At 41.0% G+C, this 25,014-nt stretch overlaps 1 protein-coding gene across 13 annotated transcripts in view; it reads right to left on the bottom strand.

Moving 5' to 3' along the window:
* Positions 1–25,014, bottom strand: part of kiaa1217 (KIAA1217 ortholog) — a 169,649-nt gene that overhangs the window by 96,430 nt on the left and 48,205 nt on the right. For 11 of the 13 annotated variants that reach the window (XM_082546033.1, XM_082546045.1, XM_082546035.1 and 8 more), the window contains exon 1: positions 8,165–8,522. The exons of the other annotated variants lie outside the window; for them this stretch is intronic. In XM_082546033.1, coding sequence (XP_082402159.1) covers positions 8,165–8,507 — 343 coding nt within the window. In that variant the 5' untranslated portion in view covers positions 8,508–8,522. Of the gene's footprint in view, positions 1–8,164; positions 8,523–25,014 lie in introns of those variants that run through there. 13 annotated transcript variants of the gene reach the window in all.

The raw sequence follows: 25,014 nt of genomic DNA, 5'->3' as shown, positions 1-25,014 counted from the left end.
GACAAATTTCTACATTGTTTAAGGCAGAAGAAGCACAAACGAAACACTGAAACTTAAAAGGGGCTTGAAAGCAACATCATGTTCTAATCCAGCAGCCACATTGGATCCTATGGTACACACAATCTGGTAACTGGTGGTAGATGTATACTTGTTCTTGGTGTTAGTTTGGTTTCTACTTTATTCCTTGTATCCCTGTTTATTCCTGCTTCCTTTATGGTTTTCTGTCTGGATTGGTCTTTTTTGTTCCAGTTGTGGCTCTCGTCCTGTTTTATTTCGTTGCCTGTTCTTCTCTGTATCGCGTGCCTTGGTTAACTTCCTCCAGAGTCATTACGTGATTTATCCCCGAGCTGTGTTCCCACCTGTTTTCCATTCAATCATTATCCTGTGTATATATTGTCTCAGTCTTTCTTTGTCCTTTGTTGTGTTCTCTCTCATGTCTTGTGTCCTTCCTCGAAGTGTGAGTTTTCTTGAAAGAGTCTTAATGATTAACTACTTCATCCTGACCTGCTTTATTTTGTGTTAAATGAGAGCTCTGCATTAATGTTGCTTTTGAGTTTATTTCTCATTTCCTGAGGTTTGCATTTTGGGTCCAACTCCTTCCTGATACACAGCCTGTGCCTGACAGACTTTCTGTGTTAACACTACAATGGACTGGTGACCTGTCTAAGTTCTACCCTGCCTTTTGCTGCAGGGTACAACACACACTCACAGCTGGGACAGGCTTCAGCTCCCACCCCGACTACCATGAACTGGACAAGCAGTTAGGAAAATGGATGAGTGTGCACTTTATTTGCCCAGAATAAATGAGGAAATGATGCCAAATCAACATGAAAGTGATACATAGGCATAAAGACTGGTGGACAATAAATTTGTCTTGTTTAATCTATTCGCAAATAAAACATTGCTTTATATGTTTTATATTTTAGTTTTTGTAAAAAAAAACAACCCCAGGTTCATTGCTGAGTTTTAAAGGGTTTTCGTGATTTGTAGATTGGTGATATTTCTCAATGCTGAAGAGAGCTTTTTGGGGGAGGGGGGGTTTCCTCCTGAATCAAGTGTTCATTCCACTTCACTCCAAATGTGTCTTGACTTGACCTCCACGGTCTTGTCATCACTATAAGGTCACAGTAAATGGTTACAGCACAAAACTCATTTTTGAGTTTTCACAGCAAAAGCTTGTTTATATATTTCCTTACTGTTTTTTGTTTTTTTTTTTTTTTTATTGACTGTGTAGCATATCCATTGGCCAAATTAAGTTGTATGTGAGTTTACTATGTGACATGTTAGTAGACTTATTTTCCATTGGTCTCCACATTGGACTGTATATAAAAGATGGCATTTGACTATAGCAATGTGGCCACTTGCATCTTTCTCTGGCTAGAAGTGACGATATTTCAATGACAGGGTTAAGTATTACATAATCAGCTAACAATAGCATCCGTTAAGTGTAGCAGACAGCTAAGGGGTGAAGTTACTATGCAAGCACTCTTCTCAAAGAGGCCATTCTTTTAATCATGCATAACTAAGGAGGAACAAAAGGAACAAAAATCAGCTAGTGTACAGTGAGGGGTTTTTGTGTGTGTGTGTGTCAGATGTTGCATATTTATTCCTGCTGTAGGTTTTGTCATTTTGGAATCTCTGGAGACATATTTATAGGGCTGAAGTGGCTGTTTGGGACACTGCAGTTTCCAGCACTTGCATGTTGAGTAATTTTTCAGTCCACAAGATTAGTGCTCATGGCAGATTTATGGTGCAATGGTTGTGTCTGTTTGTGTATGCATTTGCCTATGAAGCACTTACAAAGAGCCTTATGCAATCTATTTGCAAACATACTTGTGTGCAGTCCTTCAAAAGATCAACAGCATGTAGCTCAGCGTAGATGACGCTGTGCATTAGTCGAGCGATTACTGGTTTAAAAGTGAGCCGGAACAGGGAAAGGAGTGATAGCGGATGTGGCCACAAAGAGAAACGCGTGACCGTACAATAATACAAAGAAAAACAACAATCAGACGACCCCCTGCATGCAAGCATTTGGCGACAGTGGGAAGGAAAAACTTTTAACAGGAAGAAATCTCCAGCAAAACCAGGCTCAGTGAAGGTCAGGCATCTGCTGAAGCCAGTCGTGGCTCCAGGAGATAGTTTTCACTGTTTTAACACTTGTTTCAGCTCCTTCAGTACAAGTTTGCTCTTCTCTGCAGCTGGATGAAACACTAACAGCAGATAAAGCAGAAGTAGCCCACAGACTGGTTGTTTATGAACCTGCCCCCTGGTGGCAGAACATACCTACAGCATGTAGACGATAATCTGAAAAGCTGTCTGTACTTAGGACCATTATTCTCACTGTTCTTCAACACCACATTGACATGAGAATGGACACAACAACAGTCCCAGTAAGAAAGGTAATAAAGATATTTCCAAAAAGTATTGAACAGTTTCTTTCAAACATACCTTCAACACAAATCAAAAACAGCTTTGCTTCTTATCTGTACAGCACATGGACATAACATTTATTTAAATAACTCGAACGATTAATGAAACATATTCATGAAAATCCAGTTCCCCTCAACCATCAAGGAAATAAACACAGCAGGAGCTACAGAGACGAAAGTATGAGAACATTTTGCAGTTTTGGCATACAGCGATTTTTGTGCACACACACTCATGCTCACCCAGACATGCTGAAAACCACACAGACACACTTATGCGCACGTACACATTTGCCTGAGGGGCAAAAAGCTGTAAGAGGGGGAGGTGGAGACATATTGATTTCTCTGTCAACTCTTTGATAGAAAACCCTGAGGGAGCCCTTGCATCCGCTTACATCCCTTTAGCTGAGTGAATTAACCACATTTACGCTTAGGGCAAGAACACACAAACATTGCATTAAACTGAAAAAAATCTAATAGTGAGATGTCTACTCTGAAGGAATTTTATGCCCCATTTCCAGTATTAGCTTTGAAGAAACTGTCTGTGTAATCAAGCCAAATGACAGGCCACAGAGGAAAGTAAATATGCAAAAGACATGTAGGGCTGATAACCAGTTTGACATCAACAAGTGAAAATGCTGGAACTTGAAGTCAGGGCCGGCACGAAAGAGATTAAGGCTTTTGTTTTATCCTTAATCTGACATGCAGTAAAACCCAATCCCCTCTGCTGTCTCTCTGTGAGAACCACACCACACAGCCTCCGGAATCAGGAAGAAGCATCGCTGCCCCGAGCTAAACCCCCAAAAGAAAAACACACACCAGACTCAACAGTACACACTCATGAGTTAACACATAACCAAAGTTATTTGTTCTTGCTCAGTGGCCCAATTATTGTCTGCTTTTTTTTCTTGACGGATGAGTCACATTTCTTTTTCTGAACACAGACCCCGGGTCCACACACACCATTAACTCACCTACTCCCAGACTGACTCACTGGACTCCTCTTCAGTCACTAGGTACTTATTGACAAGCCAATGACAAAGCTAAGCCGTCTCCCACAGCTGAGAAAACACCAAGGCTTTGTCGCTTCCTCCCTTGCGGCATTTGGAGGAAAAGTTCTTTCAAAACTTTAGTCTCTGCTAACTGACTTCAGTCAATAGAGGCACAAAAGCTCCAACCTTAGCAAAACATGCTGCCTCCTTTAAATTATGTTGACATTTATGGTCAGTATTTTAATTTTCTGCTGGTATGCTGCTACTGCTCTCACTGTGTGGTCTTTTCTCGAATACTACTGAGATAGCGCGGTGCATTTCTTTTTCATACGGCGTAAAAGATTAAACATACTTTCCTCAGTCGTATGCAAATGAATGCGAACAGCAACTCATCATATAAATCCCAGCAATGAAAAATTGTGATTGCTTGATTCAAGGTGGGAGTGCTGGGGGTGGGAGGTGGGGTTGCTTAAAATCAACCCCCTGCTTACTGACATCAATTTGTCAAGTAAATCACAAAAATGTGGATGGTGAAAAAGGTAAATGGAACTCAAACCTCTTTTGGCAGAATGAAACGCAGCTCACAGATCCTCAAGAATGAAAACTTTTATATAAAAAGTCACTTAAACTGATTCCTGAATTCAAATGACATATCTGTTTTACTGGGCCAGTTGTTGTGGTGGTGGGAGCATTTTGTATTCTTAATAACTCTTGTGTGTCTGATGGTTGTCAAAGAAGAAAAAGTCTGGGACAACTGGTGGCTTTAAGAGTCACGAGAGACTGCAATTACTGTAATCCCCACTTTTGGGTTCAGTTTCAAAGAAATGGATGATCGCATCCCAATTCAGAAACGCATTCCCATCACACAAAACAGTTTCTCCTACAAGGAAGTGAGACAGCCACTCATAGATACAAACTGTCCCTATTACTCAAGATTATTAACAATTAATGATTGTGCAAAGCTGTGAAATATACTGAAGGGTGAGCAGAATTACATGCAGAAACATGTAACCCAGTGAATCACGTCCATATGCTACTAACACTGTTGTCAACAGGAAGCAGTCTTAATAACCTCTGACACTTGAAAACAAGCTGAAGCAACTCTTCACATACTGATGTGGTAACACATTTCAAAACCACGCGAGGCAGAAAAACTCAATAAAACCCGAGTGCAGCCCATGTCTGGACTAGCTAAGCAAATGCAGGCATAATTTACAACCTTTTATTGACACACTTTCTCAATCACCAGACGGTGAGGTCATCCAGAATCTGAGCAGTGACTTTTATCTCAAATGCATCTTGAGAACAAATCCTTGCCCGACTGGTCAAAGGATCAAAGGATTTAAATGCTTATTCACAAGCAGCAAAACTTTCAAGTTTCAGAAGAAATACAGAAAAGCGTCTGCGAGGTTTGAAGATAGCAACGACTGATGTGAGTTAGAGAAAGGTTAAGTCATTATCAGCCAATGTCTTTCCAGACTTTAACCTTTCCATGGAGTTTTATCAACTTCCCTGCTAGCTTTGCACAATAGTTCGGGTTGATGTTTATGGTTAACTCTTTAATTCCAGAAAATAAAAGCATGAAGATGAATGGACTGCACTTTTAGAGGATAAATAACAGTAATCGTGCCTTGAAAAGTTGGAATATAAAAATACACCTTCATCAGTTAAGGTAATACAATCTTACTTGGTTTGGTACACTCAGTAAGTAATAATGGTTGATAACAGCGACTGGTGTGTAACTGATGTTATAGCGGAAGTTATCTTGTTGAATTCTCACTTTTTTTTGCTATTTTTCATGTTTTAGAATTGGTTGTAGGTGTGAATGTGAGCGTGAATGGTTGGTTGTGTCTAAAGCCCTGAGATAGACTGGTGACTTGCCCTGGGTGTCACCCCCCTTTCACCCTACAACATCTGGGATAGGACCCAACTCACACTGTGACCATGAGCAGATGGAAGAAAACGGATGGATTGTTCACCACGGTGACCGTTGTTTACTGTAACTGAAGATCACCTCCAAAGTACAGCTTGGTCTAATTAATCCTGGTCTGATTATTCTTTTCTAGTTTTGAATGGCAGAAGACTCGACTGAACTAAACAGACCCCAGACCTCCATCCCACCCTACATCCTTGAGAATAATTTTTTGCGAGCTAAGCCTTATCATCCAACATCAGAGCCAGACCTCACTAATGCTCTTGTTGCTGCAAATCCTAACAGCCGGGTTCTAAATCTTTTTCAAAGCCTTCTCAAAAGATGGAGGTTTCACAATCACATTCAGGTTTAAAGCCTGGGTGTCAGCTTCCTTTTTTCTGAACTTGGCATACTCGATAAGAAGTAAATCCAATCTATAAATGCACATATAAGATGAGCGACACCTAAAGAAAAAAAGCGTTTGACAAAATGTTTGATAGTGGTTTGCTGCAGTGTTTTGCACCATCAAGGGAAAGCTGGACTTTAATGTATGCTTGACACTTGTATTACACCCTCCCTGGACAGAAAATGTCAAACGGATTTTGCTTTTTGGTGGAAGCTGCCACTTTAAGGATGAAATTGGGCCCTTTGGTGAGCAGCAGTCAGCTCTGAAGCTTTCACACGGCGGAAATGTCACCTGTCATACGGACTTACTGTTTGCTAGCACTATGTGCATCACTTCTGTTTGACCCTCTGGGTCTGTGCTTTAGCTACCGTCATGCCCTATAACTGCAATTAGCTTGGGAGATCGAGACCTGCTGCCGTCAGAACCCCCTGCATTAACCAGCCTGGCTTGTATAGAGACTATGAATGACTAGGGAACACGAGGAGCTGCCCATTAGGTTGCAATGAAAGGGTATTTAATAGTGCTGGCCTACTTAAAATCGATTCTTGGGCAGCACATGACTCTATGTAGTGAACAGCAGTTCCATGTCCTGTAAAAGTAAAGCGTGATGTATCAAAGGGTAGAGGAATCACTCCACTGTATAGCCAGTTTCTAGAGAGACTGAAGTGCTGATGCACTGGCTTTTCAGTGTAGAACTTCAAAGTTACTGTCCAGAAATGTAGAGTTCTCTCAGCCTTCAAAAAAAAAAGCTTTTTGAAATGCACAGTGGGACATGGGTGAAATATAGAGAATACACACAGTTAATCTATTCTTTTTCATGGTCTTTTGTGAGTTTATACGTGTGTGTGTGGGGGTGGGTGGGTGGTGATGGTGGCATCTTTCAATAACCGATTCAAATGCTGTCAAAGCTAGACAGGAGAAAAAGGAATGAAGAGGAGAAAAACTTGTGGAGAAACAAAAGTGAAGAGGGTGTTGTTGAGACAAAGAAACACAAGACAGTGAGCAAAAGAAAAATAATGAGTGAGATGGGAAAAAAGCAGAACTGCGCAAGAAGATAAAAGAAGAATTACTTTAAAAAGTAGAATAATGCTTTCTATGTCCTTCAGCTGGAGGTGTATGTTGTGTTCAGTTTAGATTTTAGGTCTAATTTCCTGCTCCTATCTCTTCTTTTTTTTTTAAAGTAGCTTAGTTACTTGTATTGGAAGCAAATGAACTGAGTAGAAACTGACCTTAACACTTAAAAAAGGAATCCACTGTGTAGAAAGGCCATTTATTTCTATAACACCACAAAGAGCATCTGGTTTCCAGTACAAACTGCCCCCCTTATAACCTGTCTTTACTGCAGGGAGGGATTCGCACACAGAAACAGCTCCAGACCTGTTGATTTCCCAGCATGCCCTGCTTACATTCCTGACCTCCTTCTGTCACTCTTTTACTTGACTCACCCCTGTTGCCTACATCGACGTCACCCCCCCCACACTTAAAACCCCCTCACACTCCTCAACTGCTGCCTCTGACTACAGGCTGAGCAGTCGAGAGTGATTCGAGAGTGATTGTCAGTTCGCATTTTAAAAGATAAGAAAAAAAAGATAGTAACAGCTTGTATGCACAGAGGACACAAATTTCACCCTCGTGGAATCTTGGTCAAGTTGCCTTTGAGAGTGTGAGGTGACTGTGTCCTGATGAGACATGAAAGCCGCTGCCCTGCAGAGCTGTGAATCTAGTGAGAAGGCCAAAAGGGAACGATACTTTGCTCAACCTTCTTGCCTCATTTTTTTCAAAGAAAAATGTGCACCCAACAGAGTTGAACACAGTGCGATAGTGAAAAAAGATCCCATAAACAGTTGTTTCTCCCAGCTCAGACAGATCATTACTCAGTGTCCAAAGACAAACCTTTCCCATTTGTTTCGGTGAGACCAATACATCAGCACAGGAGAGTTAAGGCTACACAAGGCACAAGAGAAGAAACATTGAACACCACTAATGCAACATGGTGTCCAGCAAAAACTCTTTTTTTAATCCTGCTCTCATTGGGAGGAGTCTGGCATTCAAAAATTCTTAAAACTCATGGACATACGAGTCAAAGTGGATGCTCTGATTCCTGTTTGATCTGCTTATTGGCTGTGGGGACATGTTATCGTCAGTGAAAATATATCATTTTTTTCAGTCTGATTTCAAGGCCTACGAAGTGCACATGCTTGTACCCATCCGTTGTCACGAGACAGGGAAGAGACAGCAGATAAAAGTCATAAACCTAAAGTGTTAAACAGTCTATAAGGATGCAGACAACACAACTTGGACCATGACAGTAGCAATGACTGCACTGTTTGCAAGCTGAAATCAATTTGTAATTTCTAGTTTCTACTGCGAATGGATCATATTTTCACACGTAAAACATTACTGCGGTGTGTGTTTGTTTATTACTTACTGTGTTTAGAGCCTTGCTGGTGACTTGACACTTTAGGTGGGCTGATCCTGCTTTTGGCAGGGACCCCCTCCATATTTTGGCTCTTCTCGCCTGGATTCTGGCTAGGGGCCTGAATCTCAGACTGGGTCTCACTCTGTGCTTTGTCCCGTGCCACAGCTGCCGTTAAAGACTTTTGTCTGCTCAGGATAGCATCACTACCTGCTCTCATCAGCTTCTCGCCCACGCTCAGGACCCGGGTTCGACCTGCAAAAGCGGGCGCACTGGGGTATTCCTTCCTTGGAGAGGGCAGCTTGGATCCACCCCCTGCCGGAGGGGGCCGCGAAAGCCTGGAGGCTTTAGACATCCTGCAGGTTAGTGGATCAGTAAAGCTTCTCTATCCCTCTCAGCTGATGGTACTGCAGCTATGTCCCATGAGCAATCCAGAAGTTTCTTAGGTCTCAGTGAGTGTGACTCTGTTACTCTTTAGCTCCAGCGTGCTGTGTGGTGGTGCAGGTAGGCTGACAGGGCCAGACGGAGGGAGGGCAGGAGGGAGGGCACTTTTGGGAAACTGGGTGGGAGGCAAAAATGATGGTGAGGGGGTGGGGAGCTGTGTGGTTGGAGGTTAATAGCTCCTTGGAAGGTGTTGCCTTCTCCTGGCGTGGCCTCCTGAGATCATCATCCAAAGCAAACGGTAGATGTGTGTGTGTATGTGTTGGTAAATGGGTGTGTGTGTGGATAAACCTGTGGAGTGACAGGATGTGCTGTGCCAAATGCAAACAGAAAGTCAGGTCTCCAGTGTCAGCGCATTCCGGCTTCTTAATCCCCTCTCTGCCTCTCTTTTCGCGTCTGTCACACTCTCTCGTTCTCCATCGCCCTCTCTCTTTTTCTCGTGCCCCCTCTCTTCTTCACTTACGCTCATAATATGGTTGTCAACTTCTTCTCTTCTACTTCATGGTAAATACTTCTCCCCCATGTCACTGTCCTCTTGCGCCTCGTCTCTCCTCTTCCCTTTTGCTTCGGTTCACTCGCTCTTCTTTGCTGATGCACAGCGGGTAACCATCCCAGCGCTCCGGCAGGCGGTAAACAGAGAGAGTGAGAGAAAAAGATTTAGAGACTGCGGGGGAGGAAAAAGAGCACCGGGGATACAGAAAAAGTGCCGGCAGAGGCTTTGTGGAGGAGCCCTGCTCTTCAGGTGCAGCTGCTCAAGCTGTTCCAGATGTGTGTGCAGCACTTCACGTCATCAGCCAACCGCTCAGAGCCACGCTCTGGTAGAATCACCACTTCACCTCGTCCTATTTTTCCTTTTCCCTCTCTTTGTTCATCTTTTTGCTCTGATGGTCTCTAGTTATTAACATCCAGTCAGCCTGTAGCCTTCCCAATGTGATGAGATGTTCGGCTTCCAGAGGCAGGAATGCACACACACGCACACACAACACAACACACTCAGTGGTGGAATTTACAGAGAATTACAGAGCCCTAAGAAGTGGAATGTTACAGCGTGTGTGTGTGCAAAACACACACAGAGAAGCTATTCTGAACTGCGGCACCGACGACATCGGCTGTGACAAGGGAAAAAAAAGAGAAAAGAAGTTGGCTGGGAGAGAAAAAGACAGGAACATCAAGCTCTTCTCTCTCTCCGAATCCCCCAAAATACTCTCTTTTCTCACATAAAGCAAACACATTTCTTTTTCTTTTTTTCTGACAATGTGCTTGAAACAATCAGCTGACCCATGAAATTTCTTCTACAGCACACAGTGATCACTGCCAGACAAGCACATAAAAGTATGAATCCATGTTGGTAAGGCAAGCAGAGAAAGAGCATAAAGAAGCAGCTTTCAATCTTAAAAGCAAAACACTTGTCATTGATTTTTATCTGTTTATATGGTGTAAAAAATTTAGATATGTACATACATCTCTTTCTCTCTCTCTCTCTCTCTCTCTCTATATATATATATATATATATATATATATATATATATATATATATATATATATATATATATATATATATATATATATATATATATATATATATATATATATACACACAGTTTGCTGATGCTGACAGGCTCATTAACTCTACCAGCAGGTCACCTTTTTTTTTTAAGCTCTGAGGCTGTGGCACTTGTGTAATATTAACAAGGATGCAAAATGGACATGTGATATATTGCACAGGGATGTGATTGCGTGCGTACTGACTAAGCACTAGAAAATGGATTACAGTGAGCGAAAGGATCAACTGTGGCCAGGCAACACATTATAAAAGAGCAACAATCCACATGGACTGGGCTACGAGCTCAGTGATGATTTCTCTTTTTGAACCGGTTCTGCACCACTCAGATAGGAAAAAAAAAAAACCACAGAAAAGTCCCAATACAGAAAAGCCAGATGTGACATCCACTGCTATGCTTGGAACTATTAAACCGGATGGCATGATTAAATAGCGCAATAGAAGTTTACATAGCAATTTAGAGGTAAAACACACACATGCACTCTCTGTACAGAAGATTTAAGCTCCTCCCTCCAGCGGATTGCCATTTTCACTACTAAGCCCTCTCATCATGATGGGAAACATTACTCATCATATAGATATGAACTAATAATTATATGGCCACATATCTGTATTGCTTTAGATAAAGAGCAAAGCAGATTGACCTACATACTTTCCCAATGAACCGTTCGCTGACAAAAAATCTGAGGGCTAAGAACCTCATGGGAACTGCTGTATGTCAGATGGATTTTAGAAAGGGAGAAAAAGTGAAGAAGCTAGAGACATTACCATAAGATTAAACATCAGAATTGTGTCAGATTATATTTCTGTGTCACCCGTTTGGCAGAGTTCTCCCATGTTTACGAAATCGTAATGCCAAGGATTACGTCAATCCTAAAAAATAAAAAAAGTGACCGTGATAAAACCAACTCCATATAGGTTTTACTCTGTGACTGAATGGTAACTCTCTCATACTATAGTTGAAGCTATTTGTGCATCTGTATGCTGGGAGTAAATGAAAGCCCTCTTTGTGGGCTGGATGCCTCCCAGGCTTGAAGCCAGTTCTGACTGTACAGCAGACAAACGCCGGGAACTTGATTCAAAGGCTTTTAAAAACATAGTATTTAGGCATGGGAATGTAATTTGAGTTTCCCAATTGAGCCTGCAATGTGATACATTATAAAATAGCAATATCCAGACATGGCATCGATGTGCGTTTCAAACTAGAGGAGCAAAACAATCACCCACAAGTATTCCACATTCAGAAATAGTCGACGTGTCATTTGAAGCTTTGTAAGATCACAAAAGACGCAGGAATAAGTAGTAGGGTTTAAGAGTGTAATAACGGACTGAAACAGAAGATGGCAGTACTGCATGTACAAGGATGCCAGCTGCCGTTAAACCCCGAAGAAGAAGAAGCTGTGTCCCAGAATTCATAGCGCAGCCCAGCTCAGTTTCCAACAATGGCGGCAGCTAGTTAGTTTTAATATTGCTCTTATTATTCTTTCTGGGTCACAAAATAAACGTTTAACATATTTTCAGGCGAGAATGTAACTGTGTAAACCTCAAATATCTGCTCAGTTTATCAAGACACCACATATTTTCAAAAGTGCTCCGACGTTTTCGGAGACGTCTGTTACCCACTAGCTCGATAGCTAGCCGGGGGCAAGGCTCACTAGAGCCCGTGAGAACACCGGACTCCGGGCAAATCGTTAAACCCACCACCGTCTTTCGCTACTCAGGTTAAATATATATAAGTCACTTAGATAACTTCAATGTTATTGTTTGGCTTTTTTTTAGTATTTTATTTGTTCCTGAGTAAATCGGTTTGGCTGAGATTAAAGTTATAGTTTTTGTCTGTGAAGGTTCTCAGTCATCCAGGTCATTGTAGTCAAAGGAGCTTGCAAAGAAAAGCGTCTGGACTTCTTTAAGTTGCTTGAAGACGTTTCACCTCTCATCCAAGAAGCTTCTTCAGTTTTAAGGTCAAATGGTGGGGAGTCCCAGATTTAAACCTAGTGGGAGTGACCCCCCACAGAGGGACAAAAGGACCCCTGATGATCCTCTAATCGCCTGAGCCAAGGTGTGAAACTGGGTGTGGGTCCCAATCAGCCAGGGTTTCGGGTGAGATCATTGTGAAATCTGGCCCCACCTTATCATGCGAATTCCTGAGATCAGATGGCCCAGGATGTGAGTGGGCGTTAAGGCGTCTGGGGAGGGAACTCAAAACTGGATTATAGATGGCAGAGAGTTGGTGTCGTAAACCACCGCCTCTGTTCAAAGATGGTCGCTCACAGTGGACATAGATGGCTTCTTTCACTCCTCTTTCAAACCATCTGTCCTCTCTGTCCAAAATGTGAACATTGGCATCCTCGAAAGAGTGTCCTTTATCCTTAAGATGCAGATGGACTGCTGAGTCTTGTCCTGTCGAGGTGGCTCCTCTAAGTTATAGTTTTTACATAGCTGAACAAACGTCAAGCAGACAACTGATTATCAGAAGTGTGAGATATTTTAGATAGCAAGGAGTTTATTAAACTTCACCGAAACAATCTGCAAATTTCATTAAAATTTAATAAACTATCATCTTGTCTTTATTTTTAGTTAGCACATACCTTAAACACTTAAAGTTGTAAGCTAATGATAGTTATATAAGAGCAGATGCTGCTGGTGCAATAAGCTGTACGCTTTACGTCCAACGGATGCATGATCTGATTAGTCGACTAATCGCAAAAATAATCAGTGACTAGTCGATTATCAAAATAATCGTTTGTGGCAGCCCTACTGTCAATGTTTCAAATATAAGCAGGGAGTAGGCAGCAGTTGGAGGACTGATATGTTTGAGTTGTGGCACTGTGGCATTGGTGGTTATAGGAGCAAAATCCTAGAAAACTTCTGCTTATGGTTTATATGTGTGGGTAGGAGGGGCTGTTTGGCATACTTAAGAACGTTAGAAGACTCAGCAGGGTTGTCTGAGTGCCTTTGTGGTATTTCTCTAATTAACTGCCTTCAGAATCTGACAGTTATTATTAGACCTGGGGGCAGAGGTTAAAAACTCACTCCCCATTAACTGAGCTGTAGCCTCAGCTTCCTGTATATTTTCCAGCATATGCACAGTTTTTGATAATCAGCAGAACGCTTGCTGTCAGACCTGACAAACGTCTGACAGAGATAGTCTAAAGCTGCTATCACGAACATTTTTGTCATAATAGGTCAGGTGGTTATTGGAGTTTTCTGTGACTTTCATCCAATTATTTTTATTTTACCCAGACGCAGCTCTATTTTCTTATCCCTATCATCACTTTCAAAACACATTTTTCTTTAGTAAAATGCCTTTAAAATTGAATAATGACCAAAACAAACTGTGAACATCAGCAACGTGGCTTATGATGAACTTGAAAGTGCTTATTTACTATGCAAGAATCTTTATATTTTGCTTCAAAGGAGCCAGACTTTCTTGCAGCCTGTTGAAGAAACATATTTTTCCAATTTTTTTTTGTGTTGAATAGTCAAAAAATTGCAAAAATAAAACAGTTTGACAGACAAAATTTTTTATTTTTGCAGCAACAAGGTGATTCCCCCCAAGAGCTACTTGGCACGCCTCAACATGATGCGCTGTGTGTCCTTAAAAATTCTGAGGAAACTGAACAGGTGAAGGACAAAAAAAGAAGGTGCAGGTCTAAAAAACAAAAAAACAAAAACATCTGCAGCAGTTGAACAGGAATCATATCCTTAAGAAACAGGAAAAATTCAGCAAAGACCTGAGATTGGACTGCATCTGGCCCTTCAGATGAGCAAGTGTTCACTGAAGTATCATCAGAAATGGGCTCAGTGGAAGGGTGGCTGTTAAGAAGCCATTCCTAACAACGGGAAATCCAAATTTAACATTTTTGGTTTGAATCATTATTGATATATACAGAGGTGAGGAGTGACCGCAGGGTGGAGGCTCTGTCATGGTTTGGAGCTTGTCAAAATCTGTGAAATTATGAATGCAGAAAATGTACTGTTAGATTTTTAGCCATGCAGTCCTGTCTAGAAAGCATCTGACAGCGGCTTCATTCATTAACAATGATCCCAAACACGCTGTCAGTGCACTAAAAAGGATACCTGAGTAAAAAAACATGCAATGGAACAATATCAGTCATGGATTGGCCTCCCCAGAGCGTGTAGCAGTGTGTAGCAGTGTGAGATCATCTTGGGGAGAACAGGACAAAAGCCAGCCAGCATCCAAAGAAGAGCTTTGAATGTCCTTCGGGATGCCTGGAGAACTATTCCTGATGACTAACTATAAAAACGACACAAAAGCTTGCCTAAAAAAGTCCAAGCTGTGTTGAAAAATATTGACTTTCAAGCGCATTAGAATTGTACAAACTCTGTTTTTGCCTTGTATTTCTGTGTATGTTTGCACATTTCAATAAATAGTTTTCACCTATTTCTCATTTTTACAACAAATACGAAGAAATAAGTTGTGGCTCACGACTTGCACAGCACTATTTTGGAAAACGCCCGTCTCTTTATCAGCAAAAAGCTCCAGTATGTTCACCAACTTTGTCTGGGAGCTGTTTCGCGTTGAGCAGGTGGGTTTATCAGAGCTGATTTCCTGGAAACAGCTGTCTGCTGTGGTTGATGAGAGCTAAAAAGAGGGAATCAAAGCTGCGGATCACCGCAAAGTATCTGCAGACAGACTTGACTGTCTGTTCATGTAAAAAAAAAAAAAAAAAACCCAAAACAAAAATGTCAGTATCTGTAACTTACAAAGGACAAGGAGGTGGACCTGAGAGTTGTGGGATTTAGGAGGGAACGGAGGTGGGAGAGGGTAAGTTGTGTATGTTTTCCAAGCCCTCGGGGGGTTGGTTGTTTCTTTTCCTACATTCCATCTCAGAGCTCCCTCCCAACCATATCGTGAATCATTACTGACTGTAACATTCACTCAATATCAGCAGCTGAATCAGTTACTGAAGGCACACTACAAGCTTGACAGAAACGCACAGGCACACACAGACACAACAGCAAGCAGGGAGGCAACTTGTGCTACAGTGTCTATGTGCAAAAATGCAGATTTTCAAACTAGGCTGCAACGCTCTCTCTCTCCTGGCTTTTCTGTCATCGTCCAGGACGCATTACACACCGCCACAGAAATACTGTTGAATAATTTTTAAACATACAGCTCATTGGAAACTGCTGTATCGTGTAGAACGGGTTTAGTCGATTTAACCAGGCAACCCACATCACTGAGAGTCAAACTCTCATGGAAGCTACAGTAAAATGTAAATGTTCTTCAGAATAACAGCTCCTCAGCCAAGCAAACCACCACATTTTTGTTCTCCGTACTTTACATACTCATAAAATGAACGTTTGAGTCTGTCTAGACCTCACACTCTGTTTAAAATTGATCAACAGCATCAACAACTTAAAACTATCCTTCTTTTTTCCAACACAAAATCCTTTACTCTCCTCTTTAGATTTAGCTGTTGGACTGGTTCCAGCTCCCGGGGTAAAGAAAAGGCAACAAAAGAAGTCTATAAGACGATGAGACTCACTGACAGTCAGAACCAATTAGTCCCAACGCTCTGCTGCTCCCTGGGGAAAGTCACCTAGCATGTCACATTATCTGCTGCTTCAAGACATTAAATGCAGGACTGATCACAGCAGCAGGGGCTGTCACTCACTCAACAGACAGCAGAGACGACTGCCCGGTCAGGAGAGCCGCTGTCTAGAGCATTATCATCAGCTGTTGCTTAAACAAACAAAATTGACGAAGGCGAGTCTACATTATTGTTGACTCATCTGTGCACTAATTAAACATCAGAGCGCGGCTTGATGTTTTAAAGCTGGCTACAGTCCACTCGCAACTCTTTTCTGATCAGACTGAAACTTAAAGGACGACACAGCAGCTTTCAGTAAGGCCACAGATAATAAGTAGGATATGTTATGTCGGTATATCATGAGCGATGAGCTGATATATACTCACTAGCCTCTTCATTAGTTGCACCTAAAGCCTTCAGAACTGCCTTAATTCCTTATGGCACAGATTTTTGAATCCATAGGAGGATCAGGCTGTGGAGAGATACATGCTTACATCGTGTTTGCGTTAAATTCTGACCCTACCAGCAGAAATCAAGACAATGGTCTTTTTTTTAATGTTCTGTTGCAGATTTTGTGAACTGTAGCTTTAGTTGTGTGTTCAGAAACGCTCTTCTGAAATAAGTGGTTATTTCAATTGCTATTTCCTTCCTATCAGCTCAAAGCAGCACACTCACTGATCACTGGATATTTTCTCTTTTTGAGACTAATCTCTGGAAATCCCAGTAGATCGGCAGTTTCTGAACTACTCAGACCAGCCTGTCTGGCACCACCATTTTTCCTCACTCTGATGCTCAGTTCAAACTTCAGCAGTCATGTCTACATGCCTGAATGCACTGAGTTGCTGCCATGTGACTGGCTGATTACATGTTTGCGTTAACAAGCGGTTGAACAGGTGTACCTAATGAAGTGGCCAGCGAGCGTATATGATTTAGAACTAGGAGCACAGAACACAACAGAGTTGTCCTGCCAAACAAATTGCATGATACGTTTTTGTTAAAGAAGTACAGCTAGACTGTGACATATTTTTTTTTATAAGATTTCTAGACTCTTGGTGGATTTGACACACGACACCACTGCTCGACAGCCTAAAATACACAGTGGTCTTTGTTACTTTGGCAAATTTACAAGTTTTTTAATTTATGATTTTCATCTGGTTGCGCTATGCTTCAAGTGTCTGATCACTAACCCTTGGAAACAAATTGCGTTTTTAAAGTTTCAAGACTTTTCAGGTGTGGTACCAGGTGTGGACATCTGGAATATGCTGAAATATAATAGAAAACTTCAAACTTCTCATTGGAGCCACTAAGCACAGAACGGGAGTTTCTTCAAAAGGAAATGATGAATTTATCTTCTCGTATCAAATGATTTCAGAGCACGTTAGAGCACGTTCAGAGAGTTTACAAGATCATCAAACAACTGCAGCTCCATGTAATTATAATGTGACTTAAGCAATGCCTGATGTGAGCTGACTGATCTGTTGTATGGACTCTACCATCTACCTTTAAAATGACCCCGACAGAAAGCAAACTCTATGGTCATACCATCTCATTTTGGTGTGATCTTGTCATTTTGTAACAGAGGAAGAGAATGAGCTGAATGAAGAGTCATTAACACAGCTTTTAGTAAGAATGCTGATTCTGCGTCACTGTGAAGTCTACCTCCTCAAGTCCTGTCTTTGGGGCCCCCCTGTGGCTTTATGAGTCACTCCGGCTCTCCACCCTCGACGGGCACGGACATGTGAGCAGTCACATGCTAACAGCCTCCTTACACACAGTTTGGAAATGTCCGAACATATATTTTCCCCCTTTTACCCCAGAGGCAGCGGCTAAGCGTTAAACTCACAGCCTCGTCCTATCCTTTACGCCTCAGCATTTTATCAGAGCTTAGCTTCTTATCTGGACAGCCTGTCGAGTATGTTATTGGAGGAAAACTGAATGCTTCTGCCTGAAGTCTATAAAGAGGATATGAGGACAGACAAACTACCTCTCCATTTAGACTGATGTAAATAAGAGGCTTCTCTGCTCTCTTTATGGCTTATTGATTTTTAGTTCAATCACTGGCTGCAGACCTAGACAGAAAGAGGAGAAAGCAATAAAAAGAAAAGAGACAGAGAGGTGTTGTTACCAAATCCTGAAAGAGCAGCATCTGTCTTACAACAAAGACAGAGCACATTCATAACAAATGATATCATAAAGCTCATGGGAGTGAAAAAGTATGGACTTGCATGCATACAATCCAGCAAAAAGTACCAGATTCTTATGGCATAGATTCCTGTGGTACAGTGCTTTCTGTCTCTGGTCAAGGTGGAAAACTACCAGACAGATGTGATAGGAAACCACAAAAAATGTATTATGTTGTGAAAACAATAGTACCTCTGTGAAGGAATTAGGCAGATGAGGTTTCAAACATCAGCTCTGAGCTCTTTTAGATTGAGCAGTCAAAGGCAAATGCTCCAAAGCAAAGGATACCCAGGAAAAACACTTCCATCGGCTCTTCTTCTCTTACAAGCTGGGAAAATATAAGATATTCAAAAGCAAATAACTCCAAGATGAGATATCTGAAAAACCTGTAATTTTATCTCCAAGCTGCTCGTCATTAGCGCAGCTTAATTAGATGTGAATATAAAAACATGCACACATGAAAACACCCAAGTAGGAGCACACAAAACCAAGCCGTAAGGGCCTGTTAGATCTTGTTTTTAGGAGCATGTAAACAGCTAGAAGGAGCTAAAGGAGCCTTTTAGGGAATCATATATTATGGAGGACGAACGATGGCGTGCTGGGACAGCTGCAACCTTGGTTTCTTTCTGCTTTTGGCTCTTAAAGAAAGAGGGATCAAGCACACGTTCAAATATAGACCATAAATTCACTCATGAGTAACAAAATAGCGCACAGAATTCAAGCTTTAACTTTATGGAAATATAAACTTACATGATGTGTGTCGTGTTCTTGGTTCAAAGGTCAGCAAATCCGGGGTTGAGCCAATAGGTGGTTCCACTTTATGTGTCTTTATTGATACATTTTATTTGTTTTCTCCTATTTTATTCACCAGTGAGCTCACATGGATATAATTCTATGGTTCAAAGAACAAAAAATATATATTTTCCAGACGATGGTGAGGATATTATGATTTAAAGGTAAGAAATGCTTCATCCTAGCTGACATATGCTGCTCAAGAATCTGCTGGCAGAACAATATGAGCCTTAATGTGGCCAACGATAAATCCTGCAGCAATTATTCAGGAGGTTTTTCAACCTGAAGTAACCAGTGTTTTATATCGATGACTTCCTCTCTACTGTCGCAGCTGCAGTGTGTCCAAATTTATGCTCACAACAGCTATTTCATTTGTGACCTTTAACATGTGAAAATGCCATTTGTCTAAGCGCTCTCAGGGGGATTGGAAATAATCTGTGTGTGTGTGTCTGTGTCTATATCCTGCATGTGTGCATGTCTGTGTGTAAACATGCTTGCCAAGAAAGTAGATTTTCATTAGAGGTTTTCATGGCTTCAGTCTCAAAACTGAGCTGACAGCTTTCAAATGAGCGATTACCAGCCCATAATTTTGCACACTTTCACTGGTAAAAACCACTCCGCACCACATCACAAATATATCAGTCATTTAAATTATATCACAAGTTGTAAATCAGACTATGTGGAACACACTATGGGAGTTTTACAGTGGTAAAGAGAGTGAGGCACGGAGGCATGCATAAAACATTATAGGATTGTTTACAACGTGACCTCATCAGTAATAAATTATTTGTCACCACTTAACAGTGTCTATTAAAATCTGTAATTAATTTCAAAGCTTGCTTTAATCTCAAAATCTTTATACGTACATGGGAAAAGGGAAGACAGATTAAGCTAGCCAGCCATGCAAGGAGCTCTACAGAGCTTCAGTGGCATTAAATTTCTTCCATTCCTCATTGAGCATCTTGGGCCTCCTCCAGTGCATAAAACCGTTTATCCTGCAAAGTGCTTGCATGAGATGTGACTTACAGAACTGAGAAAAAATCTCGAGCCAACCTTCTTTTTTTTGTGTGGTTATAAGCAATAGTTCTTCAGGCTTTCTGAAGGTCTTTTAAAGGTTTTCTTTGGGCACTGGTTGTTTTTTCACTCGTTGTAAGTCCCAACCTTGTACCTGAGCATTTTCCGATGTATGTTTGGTTGTTTGTCAGCCCACCTTACACGTACCTATGAATAATTCAAGCATAAAAAGGCGCCTCACTCAAAGCGTGTGCCACTGTTGTGTTCACACATAACAGACAACTTAGCAAAGAACCAATTTTAAACTGTCTTTTAGCCTGTCATAAAAATACATGATTAGTTCCCATTTTTTCAATTCAATCTATGCAAAATCATAAAAATAGCACAGTTCATGAAACAGAAAATTATTTTTTTTTTTCACTAACAAAGTGATTCCCAAAGAGAATTAGCAATGTGGAGTGTCTCAGCATTCTGTGCAGTGTGTCCTTGAAAATAAAGTTGAAGTAAATGAAAAACAAAGGAAGCAAAAGGCCTAAAAAAAAGTGATGAACAGTATCTGAAAGTCATATCCAGCAATGACACGGCAACCCAGAGATAAATCTGGCTCTCGAGTTGAACTAGGTTCAGGTTACTTTATTTGTACCCGTAGGTAGATTTGGTCTACAGTCATGAGTCATCCATCCTCATTGCACATTTTCAACAGACAGCAGATACTGTAAGCGTGGTACAAAGCACTGTAAAAAAAATAGCTAATAATAATTTTGAGCATCACATAACCAATAAAGTAACAAAGCTATGACAAAGGCTGAGGTATGCCAAATTAAAACTAGAGACAACAGCAACACGTAGTCTAAAGAGCTAAAAATGGTTTGGAATAGGGGGTTACAAGAAGTAGCCACATGGGGAATAACTGAGGGTGTTCTTTGGGTGTATTTTAGGGCAGAAACTATGCTGATCATGTTGATAAGTTATTTCAAATATGTTTTTTTGTACCACAACAATGTGTCACTCAAAGGGATGGGCGACAAGAACTAATTTTATAGTGGTGCTGCTATCAGTGTTTATGTAACCTTAATTCATTCAAACATATCTGATGTTTTCAAATGTCTAGTGACAATGTCTACACATGTTTCTTTTCCAACTATTTATTTATAAGTGACTTATGTATGTATGTATGTATGTATATGTATATATTGTACTATTCTTAGTTAGCGTATTGTCTGTCTTGTCTTAATGTTGGTTTAAAATGGAGCACTGTAACAAAAAATAATTTCCCCCAGGGATCAATAAAGTATTCTGATTCTGATTCTGAAAGTTTTCTGTGTCATCCAGTGATGTTTGTTAGTGCTGTGCTTTCCATTCGTGGCTGACAAAGGAGAATGTTCAGAGTGTGGATTTGCTTTTCTATATTTAATGAAAATGCAGATAAATGCAGTGCATGTATTTCAAAATGTAGTTGGCCATAAAAACCAGAAGCCAGAGGAAAGGCTGACAAATAAGGTTTTGTTTTTTTTTACAAGAAGAAGTGCAGCATATTTTCTTGATTTATCATGACAGCCACTGAACTGGCATGCTCATGGTAATATGGTAACAATTGTTGTTGTTCTGAACTCAGGACAAAGTTACCTCCAGTTTTGAGCACTAAATGAGCAGTAGATCCATCTTTGTCAGTTAGGATATCAATCAAACCCATTCTTGATTGCTGAATCGGGAAAAACAAGAAAGGAAAAAAAGTATTTCATAGGGTAGCCACTGAATTTTTTTGTATAAGATTTACGACCCTTCATTACAGTGGAGTCTAGTTGTTTTAGGTACAGGATACTCTGTACCCAATTGTTAGCATAGCAATGAACAATGTCTCCTATATATAGTTAGCCTAAGTTTGAACTTAGCAGGAACTGTGCAGAACTGCTTTTGACCTTAGATGCACAACACCCAAACACCCTCAAATATGCTAAGCTTGGGTTGATAAGCTTTCAAAAGTAGCCATCCTCACTGTTCTGGCTACAGGGAGTATTAACAGTAGCATCAAAAAGGTATCAACTGACCTAATAGCCACGTGCAGAACAAGCTAGTATCAGTTACACATTTATATTACACATAAACATTAAGAGTTTTCGAGAGCCAGAAATCTAAGACAAAAAACCTACATAATAAGTATGTTTTTTCCTAAATGTATGTGTCTGTGTGTGTGCGTGTGTGCAGTTCCCAAAGTCTCTGCAGTAAGGGAGCAACAGTGGGGGCAAAGCGACACATGAACTGCAGTGACAGCAAACACCAGCATCCATGTCACAACACCACAGGAAGTCCTCCAGCGGTACGCATAGATGCGATTGGGCAGACCTACATACACACACGTGCACTGCCACACAAACACACAAGGCTTCAGTCAGCAGCAGAGATCTGCTGAACCAACAGCATGGGCTCCGCCTGGATAAACGCGGGACAGAGATAAGCATCTGATGAGGAGGGACACAAAAGGAATGAAGACACGAAGGGTGGCACATTGGGGTCTAAATATGAGGTGTGAGATAGGTGGGTGGTGTTAAATTAAATCGCAGTTAATGGCGCTATGAGTGATGGGATGGAGGTAAAGTTGCATGACTGAATGGACAAGTAACAGGGGTGCAGGGGCCACTCATGCAAGATATGAGGCTGAGTTTTAAGGGTTTTCTCTCAAGACATAAAGAAACATATTCAGTAGCTCTGCTCCTCTTCAATATGTCATGCCTGAAATTCTGCAGGAATAATGGCCCCCAAGCTTTATGGTTTTCCTCTATGGCAATAATCTGAATTAACAGTCCAGTTCCTGGGCTAGAAATAGCATTTGCTTCAGGCTAATTGTAATAAATTGCATACAAAATAGCTAGCAGCAAATGTTGGCAGCCCAAGCTAAAGGGAAACAGTGCATTAAGTCAAAATGTACTGAAGGACAAATCTATTCTCACGCAACAACATATTTATCTGCTCAGTCTTGAGAAGCTTTGGGGGGAAAAAAAACACAGGGTTTCTGTCAGTGTCATTTAGAAGTGAAATGTTTTGCAACCACTGACCGACAAGACTCACTCACAAGCTTCAAGACTGTGCTGTGCTTAAGCTCTACACTTCAGTGGGTCTTTATTTTCTAAAGTTAATTCATCAAACGTGTCTTTTCATGAGGAAAGGGAACATAACTAGAGCACCAGCCCACACATGTTTTTGGTTGGCCTTTGTCCTTAGAACTTAGATCAGAGGTTAGTCAGGGCCCAACCCTCATCTGACATCTGCCCTGACCCTTTGCCTTGTCACAGGCTTGTGTACACACACGTTTCAGCCTTCGGGCCCAGTCCAGACTGAGCTGGACCCCCCTTTGGTGTGTTTCCTGCGCTTTGTCGCACTTGGTCTCCCTAACCGTTTCTCCCGCTTCCCCAACGTGCTGATGAAAGAACTTCAGAGCCCTGATTCATCTGGGCCAAGGCCTCCTTAATGAAATGATGAACTCACTCAGAGACGCAGAGACGCTCTGGGTGCCAGAGAGGCTGATTAAAGAAAGAGTGGGAGAGAGAGGAAGGATAAAATGTATAGAGGGGGAAAGGAGGGGGAAGAAATACTCCTCTCTTGAGGTGGAACTAGTTCTTCAATCTCTGCTGCCCCACTGCTCCAAGTGGAAAAGGGAGGAGGGAGGACTTTGGCCAAAAAAACCCCTGAGTCTGATCCTCATTAAGAAGCACAAAGAACATCAAAGACTAACCCCAAACCTCTATCAGTCAGGAGCACCCACAAACGCCATGATATTAAAAGTCCTGAGCGCCATTCAGTGTCAAGTTCTGAGGAAGGCGCAGGGACTCGGGTAAATCTGGGCCAGAGAGACTTTGAGGTTATGAAGGTCAGTGGAAAGTTTGAGCTAACTCTTCCTCACCTCAGTCACTCCCCACTGTGAAAAAGCTTTTTGATGGCAGAAAAAGTAGGCGGCCATGATAACTAGCAGCTGTGGGTTAATAATGTTAACTAGCAGCTGGGAGTACATTCTTGGCTCAGTCAACAATGGTTTAGTCACATGCACATGAGTCACTAATCAGCTTTACTTTCCAGTAACATTTATACTCTCGCTTTGAAGCTGTGTCAAGGTCACTTCTTCAAGTGCTACTTCTTATAGCTACCCCCATACAGATGATAACTATAGCAGTGGTAGTAATGATGTGAACATCTGAGGTAACGCTTGGTGACTTTTCTTTTTATTTGAATGCTAATCACAGTATGCTGTGTTTTCATTTTTTTAAAAAGATGGGAAACAACTTATCTATCATAATGAAAATGCTGATTATACCATCTTCAAGGCAAAGACAAGGCATCAGTTTATTTAACTGAAGTAATTTATTTTTTACAGTTACATTTGCTCTAACAGTAATTTCACTGTAAAAAAAAAAAATGTGTGGGCAGTAGAAAAAACACAAAGGTATAAAAAAGACGCACAAGAAAGAAAAAACAACCAGTAAAATTAGATTCTGGAGGCATTAAGGCATTTATTCATCATGGACTGGCTGAAAGTGTCAATTGTTAGAGAAATGGACTCTTAACCATAATAGTGCACGTCGCAGTTACAGTATACAACAGTTAATGAGTATACATTTGATCTTGGTCATCCAAAATGTGCAGCTGGGCTTACTCTAATTGCATCATACCAAAATGACTCAACCAGCAGCGTCTGTTGTTGATACTGGGGACAAAAAACAGTAACAATGTCTGTTTTATTTGGCTCGGGTGAGGCATGAATAAAAAAAAAACTAAGTCTGAAATACTTATAAATTAATTGAATAAATTACAGCACACACACACACACATGCAAACGTCTGTGATTTATGGTTCAGCTTAATGTCAAGTGGGGGGATGTCTTAAATATGGTCATCTCCGTCAAGTGGTATTCAAAAGAGCTCTGTGAAGAAAAGTCAGGAAGCCAGGAAAGGTTAGCTTAAAGTCACTGTAGTCAACTTTAAAGTGAGAGGAATTACAATACCTTGTTTCAGACATAATTAATTCCATAAAAATCTGGACAGTTACATAATTTCTGTAGTTTTGCCTTTTTTACACCACGGTGGATTTTCTCATTTCATCAAAAAAAAAAAAAATCAAGAAGTGCAAACTTTTAGCTTTAATTCAAAGGTTTTCACAAAAGTATTGCATTAAATATTTAGGAATTACAACCATTATTATTCATAGTTCCCCATTTTTACAGGCTCACTGACTGACAACCAGTTTCAATGTCAGTTGAGGCCTGTTCCCTTATCGTTTTATGAGAAATTAAGCAGATAAAAGCTCTGGAGTAGGTTCCAGAGTGC

The sequence above is a fragment of the Aulonocara stuartgranti genome, assembly GCF_965226115.1.
Source record: "Aulonocara stuartgranti genome assembly, chromosome: 9".
NCBI classification, from domain to species: Eukaryota; Metazoa; Chordata; class Actinopteri; order Cichliformes; family Cichlidae; genus Aulonocara; species Aulonocara stuartgranti.
The sequence above is the reverse complement of the archived record's forward strand: the minus strand, read 5'-3'. Positions and strand labels throughout refer to the sequence as shown.